Here is an 18,500-nt window from a genome sequence, read left to right as displayed (position 1 = left end):
ACAGGGCTAGGGCAGATAAAACACCATATAATGAAAGAGCCTGCAAATTATGATGGTCTGATATGTCTATCATTACTATTTAATAATATGTTTTTAGTAGTATAATTTTGGAATACATGTTAGTTTCTAATTATGTTGGTTTATTGTGGGCTATATTTCTCTTTTTTCCACTGTTTTATCTTATTCACATTATGTGGTCATGAATTAGATTACTGTCTTATTTATAATTTATCTAAACAGGAAATGATGTCATATGCTTTGTTTGAATCATGTATAAATAAGGACTGTTCAATCATTTTGACCATACCACTGAAGAAAGCTAACTGCTGAAACCGGTTTGGTTGATAATAAATCAGTTTTTTGCTACACCTACTCAGGGTGCTGGATTTTGTTTTTTGTACTTTACTTTTACCTAAGTGACTTCTGTTTCTGTAAGTACCCACTGCTAAGAGCCCTGTTTCTGACCAGTCTTCTGTTTTTACGTTATAAAGAAAAACCTAGGATTCTGTTTAGGCTCCCCTTCTTCCCTCACTGGGTTTATAGGCTCATAGGTATGTAAACAGCCAGAGCCTTTATAAGCTTAGCTGTGCAATCCAGGTTGTGTCCTTGTGTATCATGGGTGTTTATTAGGAGGGGGTATGTTTAGGGGTGCCAAATTTTCATGTCAGAATTCTGGACATGTATGGAAAAGCAAAATGCGTGCAGAATAGAAATGTGCGTTTAACCTCCCCTCGAGGGGATTGTCATACAATATTACTATATGCAATCAAACATATTCTTGTGTTCTTCAATGTCAGTGACAGTGTCCCTTAGTTCCGAACTGTCCAGAAAAATTCTGGACAGTTGGCAACCCAGTTTCTAAAGGTTATGTGTCTGGGAGTAGGTATGTTAGTCTGGACATAGTTACTGTCTGCCTCCGTCTATCAGAAACATGAGGGCCAGTCCCAGGGTGAATTTCTGATTTCCCATCCATTGGTGCAGGTTACGCTTAAATAGTTTTAGGGATGACCTCTGATTCACATGGATGAGGAGCCTGTTCCAGAGCATGGGGATCCTCTGAGATATATATCTGTCTTGTAAACATATCCTATTTATGTCACAAGCAAAATGTAAATTCTTGGATCTATTTGTTCTGATGCTGTTCATTTTGCAGATGTATAAAAGATCCATCAGAGCTGGATCTAAGGATACCTTATATGCCAGGCATAGATAGCCTATCAGTAACCTGTAGGACACTGATTATATAGATGGGGCTTTAAGGTGATCCACGTATGACAATGTTTTCCATGTAGGACACTGGATTCTCCTAGTAAGGAATCTTTGTGCCATCCCAACTGTTGCAGAAATATGGTCAGGTACATGCCAGAGGGGGCATTATCCTCAATGATGGGTTTGATAAGGGCTCAATAAAGTGGCATTATGACTTCGTTGGACCTGGATACCATGCACTTACTTATAAGTCAGGCGACATAGAATAATTTTCTTACTACCCTGGCCACATGTTTATTTGGGGCAAACCTTCCTGCAGGATTGCTAAGTCATTTGGGGATTCAATGGCTGCTCCTAGTTGGCAGTCATCTACAAACTTAGTAAGCCAGAGTCATTTGATACTGGCTTTTACTTTGGAAAAGTTGATGCCAGACAGGAGAGGTCCCAGCACAGAAGCGTGGGGGACTTAACTGGTGACTGGTCTCTTTGTGGAAGTAACTTCTCTTATTTTGATTTCCTGAGTCCTATATGTGAGCCAGTTGACAGCTCAGCAAGTGAGATACATATTCATTCGCAGTTTATTTAGCTTTTCTACAATGCCTGAGTGGGATGTAGTGTCAGAAGCTTTGGACAAGTCAAGGTATGGGGTGTGTACCATTTTGCCTTCATCCATTACTTTGGTGACCTTGTCAAGAAAGTCCACCAGGATGAGTAATCATGATCTCCCCACGATGAATCCAAACTAAGACAGGTCCAGTGTTTAGAGGTTCCTAATGTCCTGATTAACTGGTTCCATGATAAGTCTTTCCATGGATTTGGATATGAGGCTGGTGGGTCTGTGGAAGGTCCTTCTTTATCCAGGGAAATGACTGCAGCTGTTCTCTATTTGCTTGATACAAAGCTTGCATGGAGGCTGAGACTGAATAGTGTTGCTAGTGGAGTGGTTAACTCTTGCTTCATGCTATTGAAGATGCATCCAGGGATATTGAAAAGACCCACTGATGCTGTATTGTTAGCCTTTGATAACACTTTTAGGACTTGGTCTTTTGTGATAGGTGGAGGCAAGCCAGTTTCAGGCATATCTTGAACTACATGAGTTACAAGATTCTCTTTCCTGTTTCCAAGAACACATACTACTTCCATTTTCCTCTTAGTCTGTTCCTTAAGTGTCACCATGCTCACAGACTCTAGAGCCCTGTTCACTTCTTTCCTATCCAATGACCCATTTTGAAAAGTAGACCACTGCGTAGATAAAAACATTTTTAATATATATTGAATTTTTATGCATGCATTCATATGTGTATTTTTAAATAAATTTTTAAAATTTTGTGTATTTTAAATGAAGTATTAGACATGATGAATGTGTACCTTTAAGTATTTATTAAGAGATCAGTTGACCATGATTGTAGGGTATAAGAAGGGTGTTTTGACTGAATATGATATACACCTCAGGAAGCATCTATGTGAAAGTGCTTGTGTTTGTTTTCGATCGAATAAAAGTATCTGAAGTTTTTTGAAGAACGTAGAGCCTGGCCAGTGCTTATTTTATGTTTTTTTTTAATTTTTATTTATTTTGAAGTTTACTTTTTATATTCTTTCAGCCCTTAAACCAAGTGAACTTGCAATAGAAACCTTTTCATCAATCCCTGGAAGCTGGGTGGCAGTCAGGTTTAATTACCATTCCTTGCTTTTTAATGACTACTTAAAGACAAACAGGATAATCACACATTCTCAACACATGGACTTTGTCTCCTCCTGTGAGCTATCAATCACAGCAGCAAGCAGCTCAAATTTGCCACTTTGACAGATATGAAGGGGAGGTGTTTAGGGACAGGGGAGATGAGTTTAAGGACTACAACTCAGGCATAACAGAAGAGTGAAAATTGGCCACTTTAGAAAGAAAAATAAGCATTGAAAGTACTGTTCTGTGACTGCAATAAACTTACATTTTTTTCTTCTTGTGTTTATAAATAGATTCCCCAAGACATATCATTATTTTGCACATAGTGAAATATATTTATATTCTCGTATCATCTGTACACTTTTAGTTCTATTCTGTTTGGTATACTCTTACCACCTTTATCTTACATCTAAACTTTGTCTCACATTAGCTATTAATACTCTACCCACCATTGTCTTAGAAATGTTAATTCCCCAGCCAATACCGTTTAACACAATAACTCTAAGTATGCATTTTGTCCAGCAGTATAATATTTTTATGTTCTCCTTTTCTCTCTCCCCACTTCTACCCAAAAGCCACTTCACTGGGACAATGAATTTAAAGGAAAAATTAAGCACATTCATTCAGCAGAACTTTGTTAGAATAACAGTCACACTGGGAGTGGAGGCAGTTGGCCACCATGGGAAAATGTACCCTTTTTCCCATTATAATGCGATCCCAGAGTCTGTATAGTTAGTTAGGGGACGTGTGGGTTTGATATGCGTCGGTGTATTTGTTTTTTAATGTTAGCCAGCTACCTCCTTTCCTGGATTAAAATTCCAGTGATGTGAACTTTCATTAAAGTAAGATTTCAGTGTTGTCATCTCAGTTAAGTAAGATTCGATTAAATGGATTTATTGGTCTACTCAAGTAAACCCATGGTTTCATGTTACTGTAGATGATGTTGCAGTTGGTTGTATACAGAATGATTTCAGTTCCCTGCTGCAATTCTGTTTGGGTGGCGAAAAGGGATAAAGCACCCTTACCATGTTCAGAAGGTTCATTGGAGTGAGAGTTAAAATCCAGACCAATGTAGAAATATGTCATATGTACTAATATTTTGTAGTATTTATGCCATACATTGCTTTTCCTCATTTCAACTATTTTTCCCTTTTTTTCATTTTTTTTTCTTTTTCTTCTTTTTTTTTTTGGGGAGGGAGCAATTGTTTGATCAATACATGGCTTGGCGCAAACACAGGAAATAGAGAAAATGAATGCCAGGTTTGGCTGTGCTTATCTCTTTTGCATGAAGCACAGCAGAGTGCAAACTGGATTAGTTGCCCATCCAGGAACTAGACAGAACACCCGCAGGACATCTGTAAACAGGGCGTCTGTAAAAGGGCAAAGGTCTTTCTGAATCTAGATTGTTTGGCATTTTCTGAGCAGTAAAGCCAGCCACCTTTCATTAAGAGGGCCCTCCTGCATCCTTGTGGCAGAAGAGTGCAGTCAGTGCCCCATCTGAGTTGGGGATTATTGAAACTAGGTACAGTCTGGCTTTCCTATTGGGTGGATTATTTGAAAACTGTTTTACTTAGCTGATGTTTAAATAAAGCATTTGTGCATAGCTGCATACAGTACAATTGGGGTTAGTACTGCTGTGCATAGACACAAATACTTAAAAAGTGAAATTTTCCCCAGATAACTGCTAATTAACCATTCTAAGTTTCCCTGCTTCTTGGCCTGCATTACAGTTGTACACTGCTGCCCAGACAGCACCACAGCTGTGCTTTTTGAAGCAGGTTTCTACCACTAAACCTCCCATAGATTAGCTGATTTTACTAGTTCTAAAGCAGAACCTAGTGCATCTCTCCCACCCTCCACCACTTATTACAGAATACACCTGACATAACGGAAGGTCAGTTTTCCACCATTTCTCAAGCCAGTCTGATTGACATGGGCATCCTAAGGCAATGTAACAATTGCCTCATGTATACAGACAACCTACTACCACTAAACATGCAAATACAATATGTGAGAGATGTATCTTTACTTCTTGATCTCAGATTCACGAGAAACATAGACTATATACCTTGGTCCATAAGGGAACAAGGGTATAACATGGCTAGGCTTGTTGAGGTTTTAGGGTCCGTAGCCTAGTAACCTCCCATGATCCTATGATCCTATGATCAAAAACAACACATTGTTGCAATTTCTGTATTTCATCGCGTAACTGCACTTAGCAGCATTGCACGGATGTTAGCAAGGTTCCCCAGCAGCTGCAGCCATCGAACACCTACAGACAGGACTCAGACAGCCAACAATTAAAACCAGATATATTTGATTAATTCTGTTGGGCACCACACTAACACGCTAAGGTTGCACAGTTCCTACCTCCTCTACAGCAGTGATCACCCCTGGAAACATAAAAGGAATATAGTCAAGGGCCAAATGGTCAGAGCAGTCAGGATGACATCAGAGTGGGATGAATTTTTATTGGAAATTGATTGTATTTCTGATTTGTTTAGTTCAATGGGTTACCCTGACATGTTAATAAAGGAAGTGTCGGAAGAAATTATAAATGGTCGTGCAACTAGATGTTCTCCTATTTTGGGGAAACCATTGGAAACTGTAAAAGGTCATGAAGTGGATAGTGAACAAGCTTTTAAAAGAGCTATGGTTCTTCAACACAGTAACATTACAAGGGAAGTTAAGGACCTTATTCAGAGAAATTAGAAGTTAAGGACCTTATTCAGAGAAATTGGAAGATGTTAAAGCACAATAAGGACTTAGTACACAAAGTAGGTGACCATCCTAACTTTGTTTATAAAACAGGAACAAATCTGAAAAAGGTGTTCAAAAGTAACAATTATAGATGTACAACTACTTTGGATAAGGGAACTAGTAGGTGTGGTAGATGTGGGTATTGTAGATATATTTTGGACGGAGTACCCATTACCTTAAAAAATTATGGCAACAGTAGGATTTATTTAAAGAAGGGTAACTGTCATACTAAGGGTATTGTGTACTTAGCCCTGTGTAGAGACTGTCCTAGTTTCTACATAGGGAAGTCAGAGAGTGTGTTGAACAAAGGAATTTATGAACATTTATATAACATAAAAAAGGGAATATTAATAATGCATTAAGTAAAATTTACAAATGAAGCCTAAACACACTGGCTTTCATTTTGGGATTCTTGAACAAGTACCTATTGACCCTAAAAGGGGAGATTGGGAGAATTGGCTATGCTGTAGGGAGACCTATTGGCAAATTAAATTGAATGCCACCCACCCCCAAGGAATAAATGAGCATTTTTCTATTAAGCCTTATTTGATTAAAAAAGCAGAAGATTTATCAAAATAATTACTTAAAGTAACCACTGAAACAATTATTAAAGTAATATTTTGATTGTATTGCTTAACATAATTTTAAAGTATTTAAAATTTTTGACATACTTTTCTTTTTTTTTAGATAGAACTGTTATTTTGTGTTATTTTACACTACTTTGATTCAAATTGTTATCAAGTTTATTAATGTTTAGTAAACAAAGTGAATTTGTGTTTTTTAACTTGACAGTTGTAAAAATGTGCGTGGTTACTTTAAATTTAGGTCAGATTGTTTTTTGGCGCCTTTTTTAAAATGAAGTTATTTAAAGATGGCTGACTGAACAGTTACACTGTTTTTATACTTGAAAAAGCCCTACAATTGAGTTAGGGTGAAAGTGCTTGTGGAATTTATACAATAAACATTTTATGGACTTGCAACCTGTGTGCTGACACGATCGTTTTATTGGATTAAATTAAAAGTGCTATACCAGTGTCAAAAATGGCCTGCTATAAACTGTAATCTGTATAACTGGAACATACATATGTACAATATATGCACATTTCAATGATTGCTTTCAGCAATCTGTACTATAGAGTGTATCTGTTAGCATGTATACTTAAATGGAATACTTCAGATAAAAGAGTTGGTATAATTGTGTTAATGCATTGTATGTCACATATGATCTTTTTCCTTTCACCCCAACCCTTATTGCCTTTTTTTTATTTTCTATTATGTGTCATCAACATATCTTCATGTCATCCATGTGTGCCACATCACTGAATGCTGTGCAGCACAGCAAGGTAGGCCAGCCACAGTGGATCAGCCTGCCCCTACACAACTGGCTCCAGCACCAATGCCCAGCACATCTGGAAGCCAACCTGGCAGCACTGCCTCTGCTGCCTCTGCACTACCTGTGCCCTCAGATAGTACTGCACTGATAGCTGGTACAGTGGTACCCTCCTGGAGCAGTGGTGGAGGTGGTGATTTCATCACCCGCAGGGAGAAACCAGGGATGGTGAGTAGGGTCATGCACCACACCATTGGAGTATGCCTACACTGGATGGAGATGTTGCTTTCCCTCATGGTCCGTAGGAGGAGAAGATGCCAAGCACTCCAGCAGCTAGTCGAGTAAGGGGACAGTGATGACAGTCGAGTCGGTGGGGAATCAATTCTTAATCTCTCCAAACTTGATGTTCATGAGCCTGCATTGTCCCCCACCATTACCTAAATTATAGTGTTCCCCAACCTTTTGTGTCCATCATTGTTCCCATCTCTTGTCTTGTTTGTATGCATTTGTTTCTCCACCTGCCCAACTTACCTGGCCCAGACATACATATGTCCTTTACACAGCAGTCCTCTCTTACTGAATTAAAAAACAATGGGCTCCTGTCCCACAAAAAAATAATTGTTCCATACATAGCTCTCCATTTTGCACACGTCTTCTTGACACACCTGATTCTGTCCAATTGGCTGTATAACATGATTACATTGTTGTCATCCCTCTCTCTGAAGGCAACAGTCCAAATTCAGCTAATATTCTGCACATATGATCAGTTTTACTGTTTAAGAAATGGATAGCTATGTTTTTTCCTACCTCTCTCCTGCACATTCGTGTATTGCTTTCCCTTTGTTCTCCCCCCAGCTTGCTCCTCATCTCACGCCTTTCCTATCAACCCCATCTATAATCTTGTCAAAGAATAGAATCACACACAATACACACAAAAGCAGAAAAAGCAATAGATCCCTTCCTTTTGTGGCCTCTATGTTTGTGTGGAATTTTACATCACGCAGCAATGCTAAGTGACATTGACTGGTGATACAATGCTGCAGTTATTTCCGTGTAGTCTTGCTTAACCCACTAACTGCACTTTGCCCGTAAACAACAACACATGTACTGTAAAGAATTAATTTCATTGCATTATCACTGACAATTTAAAAATATTTAAAAGTCTTAAGTACACCTGGATTCAAATGCAGTATCATCTGAGGTCAAAAATAAATGTGTCAAACCATTTACACCTACTGCCACAGAGTCAGCTAAGCAGTAGGTGTATTCCATAGACTCAATACTAACTGTCAGACTTTAGTAATGCAGCTCATGTTTGCACACTGCTTAGCTGTGCACAAACAGGGAAAGTGTATCTTGCATTTGCAAACACTTTGCCAACCATTACGCAAACTAGCTGCTCACCACACTGTGGAGAAGCAAATATTATGTATTGCTGCTGTTTACTGTCCTTTTCTGTCTATGACATGAAATTACATATGGAAACACAACAAAATGAATACCCTATCTAACAATATGTCAGGTGTTTACAATACAGCCATGTGTTGCCTCCCTCCAAGCACTGCAACCCTGGTGTCTCAGTACTTTTTTCACACATATATCACCTGCACTACAGAAATTAATATAAAATGCTGTGTGATATGTAATGTACATCAATCTGTTAACATGCAAAACTGTAACTATTGAACCATAAGCCTAAAAATACTTATCTGCAAGGCTAGGGAAGGGATCAGCATGGACCTTATCCACAGGGACATCCCTTCAACACACTTGACCTAACCCATTTTGATTTTGTCAAGAGTAGATCTTGCTTATTGAACCTAATGGACTTCTTTGATAATGACCCCAAAGACCTGAATGAGGGATAACAGGACATACCGCCATGTTGATTTATCCAAGGCCTTTGACACTATCCCCCACTCAGGTATCTTAGAGAAACTCTCCCATTTGGGGATTAACACATACATTACTAGATGGATAGCCAAATGGCTCACAAACAGAATGCACACTGTCAAAGTTGGGGACTGCTCCTCCACCATGAGCCTTTGCCTGTGTCCCACTTGCTGGAGATCTCTGCTAAGATTAGACTTATATTCAGAGAAACCAGTTTGCACAGCTTCACAAAATGCACCCTACCTCAATTGTATATAATATCCCTCATAGATGCCCTCTGCATTGTTCATGTGAGGATGCTTATCTCACACAGAAATCATCCCCATTCTTATGTGACCTTGTGTGACAGTCACATAATACACATTTTCACTGTGCAGTCCCTACTGTACTATATTGATATGTGATTGGTGTTGCTGCTACAACCGTCTTCCATTAACATGTAATATGCTGTACATTACGTTGTTTCACCTGTCCTCTTTTCCTGTGTCCTTTCCTACAGTTCATGTATGTGTCCCTATTCAATACACACACTTCCCCTGAGTGTTTATTTTAAATGGCAGTCCATGTACCCTTACAGATCATTTACACAACTTTAGGACCAGGAGTGGGATTTCACAATAATCTGCACTGTAGATACACTGTGCTGTACTGTGTCTGGACCATATACTTAACAATCATACCTCTCAACTGTGCAGATTTTCACAGATGTTCATATTTTTGTCTTTATATCTTTTGGTGTGTTCCTTATCAAATTTGTGTTTTTCTACCAAACCATTGGGTTGATCTAAGGACTGATGTGACTCAATATTTACATACAATTGAGTTTCAGTCTTCAAATCCTTCAGATCATGTATCTTAACACAACCCCCTGGTTATTCTATCACATTTCTAAACAGCAAATATGTCCCTATTTCTGGGTCATTGCCCCCCCCCCATTATGTTGGCCTTTGTCCAGATGTATTGCACTAAGAGATTGAGAGTTGTCTGTTAAGCCTGGTGATCACTGTGGCATTTAAAGCAAAACCGCAGACCTTCAGTGCTCTGATTTAAACATGATCGCTATCCATGTTTATTTACGCAGTTTCCTAGCTGACTACACTGTTGCCAGCCATGAAACTTCACTTGTTTACTTTTAAATGTGGTGTGCGGCATGAATATGCACTGAGCGCTGCTGCTTACCTCACATCACTGTGCATACAAGTAAACTCACAAAGCCTACATGGAGTTTTTTGAATCCCAGTCCTTATCTGCTTCATCCAGAATGATATTAACATCCAAAAAGTAAATTTAAGTTCTGATTCACTTATTGAAATTTTTAAAAAGGAAATACTGGAATTTAAAGTTCCACAGACCCTTCCGTGTACAAAATAAATGTCACATACTTTGTAATATGAATAAAATAAGGAGGAAAAAAACAAAAAAACTTGTTTTCCAAGTTAATCAGAACTTAGTTACAAAAACAGCTCCAGAGGCAGCACCCAATGCAATACCATGTACTTGATGATAACATCGACTATTAAAAAAAAGTTTTCATAGTTTAATAGGAGAATACTAGGCAATCAGCTTAGGTTAGATATTTAAATCCTAGCTGAGTTACCCAATTTTTGCCTAATTATGTTGTCCCATAGGTGATAACTACCCTTCCCTTAATTTTAGTAACTCCTTATCAACATTTTTGGGGCACACCTTCAGTGGGTTTGGAATACTGCTGTGGGTAGGGCATTTAGGCACTGCCTGTATACAGTAGGAGGATGTGGGTCAGATTAGGGGTAAATTTTCTATTTCCTATCTACTGATCTAAGTTATTTTAAATAGGGACATGGATTAGCTTTTTTTACATGGATGAGAAGCCTGTTCCAGAGTAGTGACATCCTTCTGTGTATGTTGCAGAAGAGTTTTTCAGCATTATTTCCAATAAAATACACTGAGTACTGATTTTAATACAGAGACTATTGGTTTGTAAATTACTAAAAATCATTGTGCTCACATAAGACTTCATGTACAAAATCAATGCCTATATTCTGAGAAATATAAGTGAGCAATCATTCCACATCAGTTGAAAACATAGCAGTCTCATTGCCTACAATATGATACAGTCTCAAAGATTTCAAAAATATTTGTATAATTCATAACTAATACTTTGCAGTCATTTGTGAACTTTGTGAGCCAGAGGCCTTGAACATCAGCCTTAACTTTGAAGATGTAGATGCCAAATAGGAGCGGGCCCAGCATGGAGCCCTGGGGTACTCCACTGGTGACCAGTCTCTTGGTAGGTGTGGTCTCACCAATCCTAACGTGTGTGAGCAAGCTAGCAATCAAGCAAATTATGAAGGAATTTATGGCTATCTCAGAGAGCTTGTCAACAATGCCTGAGTGAAGTATTGTATTGAATGTATTGGCTAGGTCAAGATACACGGTATGCACTGTTTTACCCTCGTCCATTGCCTTGGTGACCTACTCAAATTAGTCTATTAAGTAAAGTAGCATGATCTTCCCTTAACAAAAGCAAATTGGGATGGGTCCAGTTTCTCTAGGTTGCCATTGTCCTTATTTATCATTTCCATTATAATTCATTCCATGGCTTTGCATATTAGGGTTGTTAGACTGATGGGTCTTTAGTTCCCCAAGTCTTTTGATGGTCCACCCTTGTGTAGAAGAATGACTGCTGAAATCCTCTATTCACTTGGAATGTAGCCTGTTTCAAGACTAACTGGAATAAGCACTATCATTTTATAACTAACAGAATGAGCTCTGGCCTTAGCTATCTAGCCATGCCATACAATTTACTGTCACTCTGTTTGTGCTAAGCGGTCTTGTAACATTCCTATGAGATCCCTAAGCCTAGTTCTGAAGTTTAGGACAAATACCGCAATAGATTCTTTATGAGAATGAGAGTCACTGTCGCACTCATCACAAATCAAATCCTGGGGCTACCTCACCTTGTGAACATACAGCAAACTCAAAGGGTGAAATTCCTGTAGACTCCTGGGGCAATTCTCTATGTGCAAAGAGAAGATGGAGCAGGTACCTATCCCTTTTTTTATGAAATGGTCTATGAACCCCCGAAATATGGTTAAACCTCTCCACCAGACTACTGGTCTGTGAATGATAGGGGGAGCCTCTTTACATACTTTGCACCACAACACTTTCACAAAACGTCTGACATGAAAACTGCATCTCTTTCTGTCTGTATTTCTCTCAAAAAAATCTTGCCCTGCTGAAAATTTCTAACACAGCATTTGCCACCTTCTCTGCCTAAGAAGAGGACAGAACCACCACCTCAAGGTATCTAGTAGCAGATTACTGACACTGTGTCATTTAGTCATTCTGTTGACAGAGTGCAGTGTGTGTGTGCATTAGATCAAGTGAGTGTTTAATAAGCCAAATAATTATAAACACAAATGACAGTCGATAGAAGAGCTATCTGGCCAGTTAGAGGTGGATACCATCAGCTTGTCATCATTTAGCAATAAATACTCTTGTATCAGTTAGTGAACATGTAAATATATCAGCAACATGCTTTTTAAGAGCAGATAAGTAAAAATAATTTACTTAAGAAAAACTGAGTTAAATATACAGAGAAATGTGAAACTACACAAATGAAACAATCACTTTGAGCAAATAGTTTACAAGAAAAAAATATCCACAGCTAGTCATTTCTTGCTATCAATAATTGAAAAAATACTGAGCCCTTAATTAAACTGCATTTCTAGGCAGAGACAAGTACACAGAACAAAATTAATCGGCCAGAAACCCTTGGCAAATATATTTTTCTCTTCTCTTCTTCGGCTTGTCTTGTCTCATGTCTTCGCTTCTTTTTTTGTCTCTTTTCTGACTCTTCATATGGCTATTTAGTTTATATATTTTTTATACTGAAACCACAGATTCAATTAATCAGTATCACATTCACCTTCTTGGCTGACTATCCTTTTTCTAGAATTTACTCATCACTCTTTTAAATCCTTTAGTTCCTGGCCTAGGAGTAGTTTCAGAGTTTGTAATCAAAGGGCAGATCAGTTACAGTTTCTTGTTGACATGTTTGCTATACAGTTTACATTATATGTATAAGTGCTGTGTTTCCAAGAAGAATGCAGTTACACTATTCAGTTACAAACCTGACATATTGTCTTATACATTGCATTGCACTGATAAATGCCATAAGTTCACAAATCTTTTCATGTCACTGGGACAAAATGCATAATGCAGATTAAAGCACTTACATTAGTTCACCCGTTGCAGGTTTTATCAGGCTTATGTGCAGCTCACAGATCTGTTAAATTCAGACTCCGAAAACTGTAGCAGATTTATTCTCAGACATCCCATAGGGTGAAAAGGAAATCAGTGATTTATTTGCTAATATGGACAGTAACAGAAAATACAGTTAAAAGATGGTTTAGGAAGTACATGCAGAATTTTTTTTTTCAAAACTTATGGATTTTGTTTAATAAAGCCATGTACTGTATTTCTGGATGTTTCCATGGTTTGGTTAATAAAAACAAAGTATCTACAACAGGTACTTGCTTGTACTTTTAACACACCAGCAGGACAATGCTATTCATCTCTTCTTAACACAAGCAGGGGTAGCTCCAAGATTGTTGAATAAGTCTGTTGTATTATTTTAGTAGTATGTATCATATTTACAGAGTAGGTTAGCTATACTACTAGTCTGTTTAGTCTTATTTATTATTGTCTTTTTATAGATTTTGGTTTCATTTTTCTGGGTGGTTGCAGCTATGATTTTCTGTAATTTTTATTACTTTGTTTTAATTTCTTTTTTTTATTTTAATTTATAGTAGACTTTATCTGAGTGGTTTAGTGGTATTTGAGTGTGTATTTTTGTGTATGCAATGTATATTCTTTTCTGTACTAGAGTAAATAGTAACACAACCAAAAATATATATGTAAATGTTTTCCACTTAAGGTAACTGCTCCTACGCAGAGTAGGAAATCAACAGAAAAAAAATGGAGCAGAAACCAACAGGCATTGTAAAATTCAATCTCATTTAATAAAATATCATAAGCACTTTTGGGACAAGCCCTTCATCAGATGAACACGCATTTAAAATCCACAGTAGTATTTATACAGGTTTAAAATAGAAGCAGCCAATCAAAATTCAATATTTTACCCTCTGTTTTTTAAGAGCTGGTTTTAAAGGTATATTCACATTTATACCTGGTGGTCGATCTGCCCCTAGCTCAATAATCCATTTCATCTCATTAAATTCAGTTTGATTCACAACATCCCCCCTTCTAATATTTATATTTATCTTTTGCACCACCATAAATGAAAACATATGTTCAGGGTTTTGTTCAACGTGCTGATACAATGCATTATGTACAGCCTTCAACCGTATAGATGACAAGTGTTTCAATATTCTGTCCTTTAACCTACAATTAGTCTTGCCTATGTAGAAACTTGAACACTTCCTACATTGGCTAAATAGACAATATTACTAGTACAGCAATCAGCATACAGTTCAATTACATATCTCTTCTTTGTATTATGGTGTATAAAACAACTTTGGCTATTTATCAAAGGACACGCTTTACAACATCTACAGGGAAAGGTACCCTGCCATGTTGTATGTGCCCTTTTCACCTGGCATAAATTATGTTCTTGACATAGTAAATCTTTCAAATTTTGATTCCGCTTTAAAGTGAAGCTAGGTCTTTCACCCACAATATAAGTTAAATTTTCATCTGTAGAAAGGATTTTCCAGTTGCGCTTAATTATATCACATATACCCCCAATATTGTTGCTATATTTTAATATCATGTGTAGCAGATTGTTCGGGATATTAACTTCACCATTCTCAGTCCTATTGACAATATCAGCACCTGAATACCATGGTCTAGCTCTGCCTTGCCTATTGTGTTTAGTTGAAGTTATACCCTTTTCTATAGTTGCTTTTTTATATCCTCTCTTATACAAATTACTGTTCAACCTTTCAACCTCAAATTCAAAATTGTCATCCTCAGTGCATAATTGTGAAATCCTATGTGTTTGTCCTTTAATTATATTATTAAATGTTCATGAGCGGACAAGGTGATCCGCTGTGGTGACCCCTAAACAGGAAAAGCCGAAAGAGAGAGAGAGATTAAATGTACATCTGGGATACATGCTACCAAAGGCTAATGGAATGTTTTTACTACATTTTTTTCTAAAGAGGGTTGCTTGTATCTGTCCTTCCTTATCCTTCACTAAACGTACATCAAGATAGTCAGTGGTGGCCCCCAAACTATTAACCATAAATCTTAGAAAATCAATTGCACTTTCCAAGTATACTATAAATGAACTCAGTTCCTCCTTCATACCCCTCCAAAGCAAAAACACATCATCCACAAATGTAACATACTGCACTAGTTGAAACTTCCATGCATGATCTTTCTTGAAAATATTAATATCCTCCCAGTGTGCAAGAACCAGATTTGCGTATGAATTTGCACAGGTTATGCCCATGGCAACACCCAGTATCTGACAATAAACAGTATCTTGACACAAAAATATGTTATTCTCTAATATAATATTAAGAAACATACATTTTTTGATTCATGGAACTATCAAAGACCTTACTTTCTGTCAGGATAGCCTCAATGGCTTGCAGGCATTATGCATTAGATATAACTGTGAATAAATTATTCACGTCTAATGTTACTAGCAGGCAATCATGACAATTCTTGCCTTCTAGCAAAGCATACAAAGTCAACAGAAAATGTCCTGTATCTTTCAAAATCCTAGGAAACAGCATTATAACCCTTTTGAGTTATGTCTCTACCCATATGGATAGATGTTCTGTTAGCCAACCCCTCCCTGATACAATGGGTCTCATCGGGGGTGATGCTAAACTCTTATGTGCCTTTGGTAGAGCTTTAAACACTGGAGTTACTGGATGTTCAATCCATAGAAAGTTGAAAGTATCAGGTTGAATGATATCACGTTCATTCATATATTGTAATTTTCTTTTTACTTTGTCTATCAAGCATTTAACTGCAAGGAGAGAAAGTGGAGTATAAGCTGATAGATCTGATAACACAATTCTTGATATCCATGGTTACCACAGCACCCCCTTTATCTGCAGGCTTTATTACAATCCATTCATCCTGTATCAAATCATTAAGGCCTTTCTATGTTCACGGGATAATTTAAAATACCTCTTATTGATATTCTTTTCTAAATATGACCTAATGTCTGTCTAACAGACTTTCTAAATATGACCTAATGTCTGTCTAACAGACTTTCAAAAAAGTGTGCACAGCTCAATGCATGGGAGGTACAAATGTACTTGGTTGCTTTAAACCACTGATATTGGTTTTACTACTGTCTTGAGCATTATTCACATTATTATTATACATATACTTTAACAAAGCATTTCTGCCAAACAACATGTTTAAACTAGCTCTTAAAAAAACGGAGGGTAAAATATTGAATTTTGATTGGTTGCTTCTAGTTTAAACCTGTATAAATACTACTGTGAATTTTAAATGTGTGTTCATCTGATGAAGGACTTGTCCTGAAAGCACTTATGATGTTTTATTAAATTACAAGTCCTGCTGGTTTCTGCTGCATTTTTTTCTGTAGAGTAAATAGTACTGAATTGCAATGGTTGATAACATAGGTTGAATTGTTAAATGGTTGATGACATGCTCAGACTGGTGATGACTGCTTGATGATATTATTAATTCAATTTTCATTGGTCTAAGCAATTGCTACACTTATGTTTTAGATATGATCAGTTCACTGATGTTTCTGATGTACCTTTTTATTGGTTTTTCAATGAAAAGCTTTGATTGGATAGGAAATGAATGACTTATTTTCATTGGTAAATTGTATATAAATATATAAATGTAAAAATGTTTTTAAAGTTAGATCTGATGAAGCATCTTGAGTGTGAAAGCGCTGCTCTATGAATTTTATTGTTTTATATTATACATTTATGGTTGTTTTCATTAAAAGTCTTTGATTTTAATATGCTGGCAGATGCCATGGTAGTCAGATCATTCTTTTACTTTTTATTAGTATTTTGTATGTTTGGGATCAGCTTTCAGCTGCAGTTCTTATTTATTTTATTTTATACGATAGATTAATATATCTGCACCATACATTTCATGAATGTGTAATTGTGTGTGTGTGTGTGTGTGTGTGTGTGTGTGTGTGTGTGTGTGTGTGTGTGTGTGTGTGTGTGTGTATGTCTGTGTGTGTGAAAGAGAAGTAATAGAGCATAACTTGAGATTGAGCTGCCTAGAATGACCATTGGATTGACAAAATATTTCTTAACAGAATCTGAAGACATCCTTGAAAAATGAACACATTTCATTCTGAAGTGCTGGCACCCAATAAATTAGGGGACATGTCATTTACAGCTGAATTTCTGTTTTTTTTTTTATTCATTAATGAAAAACTATTTAATCCAAAGTCTGTGATCATACTTTTACTCTCAAGGATCATCAGATTTGGAGCTGGTATTTTAGAGATGAACAGGTGTTGTGGTGCAGAGGGCTTGCCTCTACAAAGACAGTTTTATTTATTTATTTTTTTCTTCTGATATAGTACTTGAATTTATTTCTCTGAGTTAAAAAGTGACATGCTTTGTGTTGACATTAAAACAAAGATCCAGTAAGTAATATGGCATGTTTACAGGAACCCTAGCTATATGCAATTATGAAATGGAATATGAACCTTGGCATCAAATAAGAGAAATATCTTTTTCAGTAAAATAAAATTATCAGAGGGAATGAGCCTGGAATGATTCTTATCTGGCATCCATTTTTGTACTTTGCACACAAGAAAATATGCTCCTCTGGAATTAACAAGTCTGTATTAGTACTGTAATCTTCCTGCTCTTAAAAATAAGATATACTTGGCATAACAAGAACCATCATTATAGTTGCGAGGCAAAATTAACATTCCTTCCATTATATCAACATAATTTGAAAAAAAGAGATTGATATGAGAAACAGTAATTCAAATGTGCATGTCTTCTGGATTTTGAAATTTTGCTTTGCTGTGTTAATCAGAAGCATTATTTTTTACTGTAATATGTGACATCTGTCGTTTTATTATTTTGTTAGATACAGTGCCTTGTCTCAGGAGGAGAAAGAAAAAGCAATGGATTCCTGGCAGGAGAAGTGGGATGAATTTTTAAGTGAAGTTCTTAACATTCTTTAAAGCATATACCTTTTTAAAAATGTAATAAATCATCTGCTGTGATATTTTTTAAATGGAACTTCAAACAATGTTTCTTTTCAATAAAGCTTTACTAGTTCTTTCCCATAAAGTGGTGTGTATCAAATGTGAATCATTTGTTATAGTTTAGCATTTTCTTTGGCAATGTATGGAGTAGATCATTTCAAGCGCATTTATGTGGTAAATAATTTTCTGTATTCAGAACCAAATGTCTGTACCAGGGAATAACCAATAAAGGGTGTTCAGATACTTAGGTGATTAAGAAGAAAGATTGGAAAGGCATCATAAAAGGTTCTGAGTGCAGGAAAACAATGCATCTGTTCTTTATGTCTTTTATTCCCAGGTACGAGGGCACTAAGAACAAAACTTGGGTATCTGAGTATTGCTCTCAAGCAAACAGATCCTATTGTGGTTTTACCAACGAAATGTTCTCTCGAAAAAAT

The 18,500-nt window shown here is 36.9% G+C and overlaps 1 protein-coding gene across 5 annotated transcripts in view; it reads left to right on the top strand.

The window, feature by feature from the left end:
• Positions 1 to 18,148, top strand: part of ADA2 (adenosine deaminase 2) — an 823,901-nt gene extending 805,753 nt beyond the window's left edge. For all 5 annotated transcript variants that reach the window (XM_044088185.1, XM_044088184.1, XM_044088186.1 and 2 more), the window contains one exon: positions 17,943 to 18,148. In XM_044088185.1, coding sequence (XP_043944120.1) covers positions 17,943 to 18,039 — 97 coding nt within the window. In that variant the 3' untranslated portion in view covers positions 18,040 to 18,148. The remainder of the gene's footprint in view (positions 1 to 17,942) is intronic.
• The last annotated feature ends 352 nt before the right edge of the window (positions 18,149 to 18,500 follow it).

This window comes from Protopterus annectens, chromosome 11.part0, assembly GCF_019279795.1.
Source record: "Protopterus annectens isolate FY-2018-M chromosome 11.part0, PAN1.0, whole genome shotgun sequence".
Lineage (NCBI taxonomy): Eukaryota > Metazoa > Chordata > Ceratodontiformes > Protopteridae > Protopterus > Protopterus annectens.
This window is presented reverse-complemented; position numbering and strand designations above follow the sequence as displayed.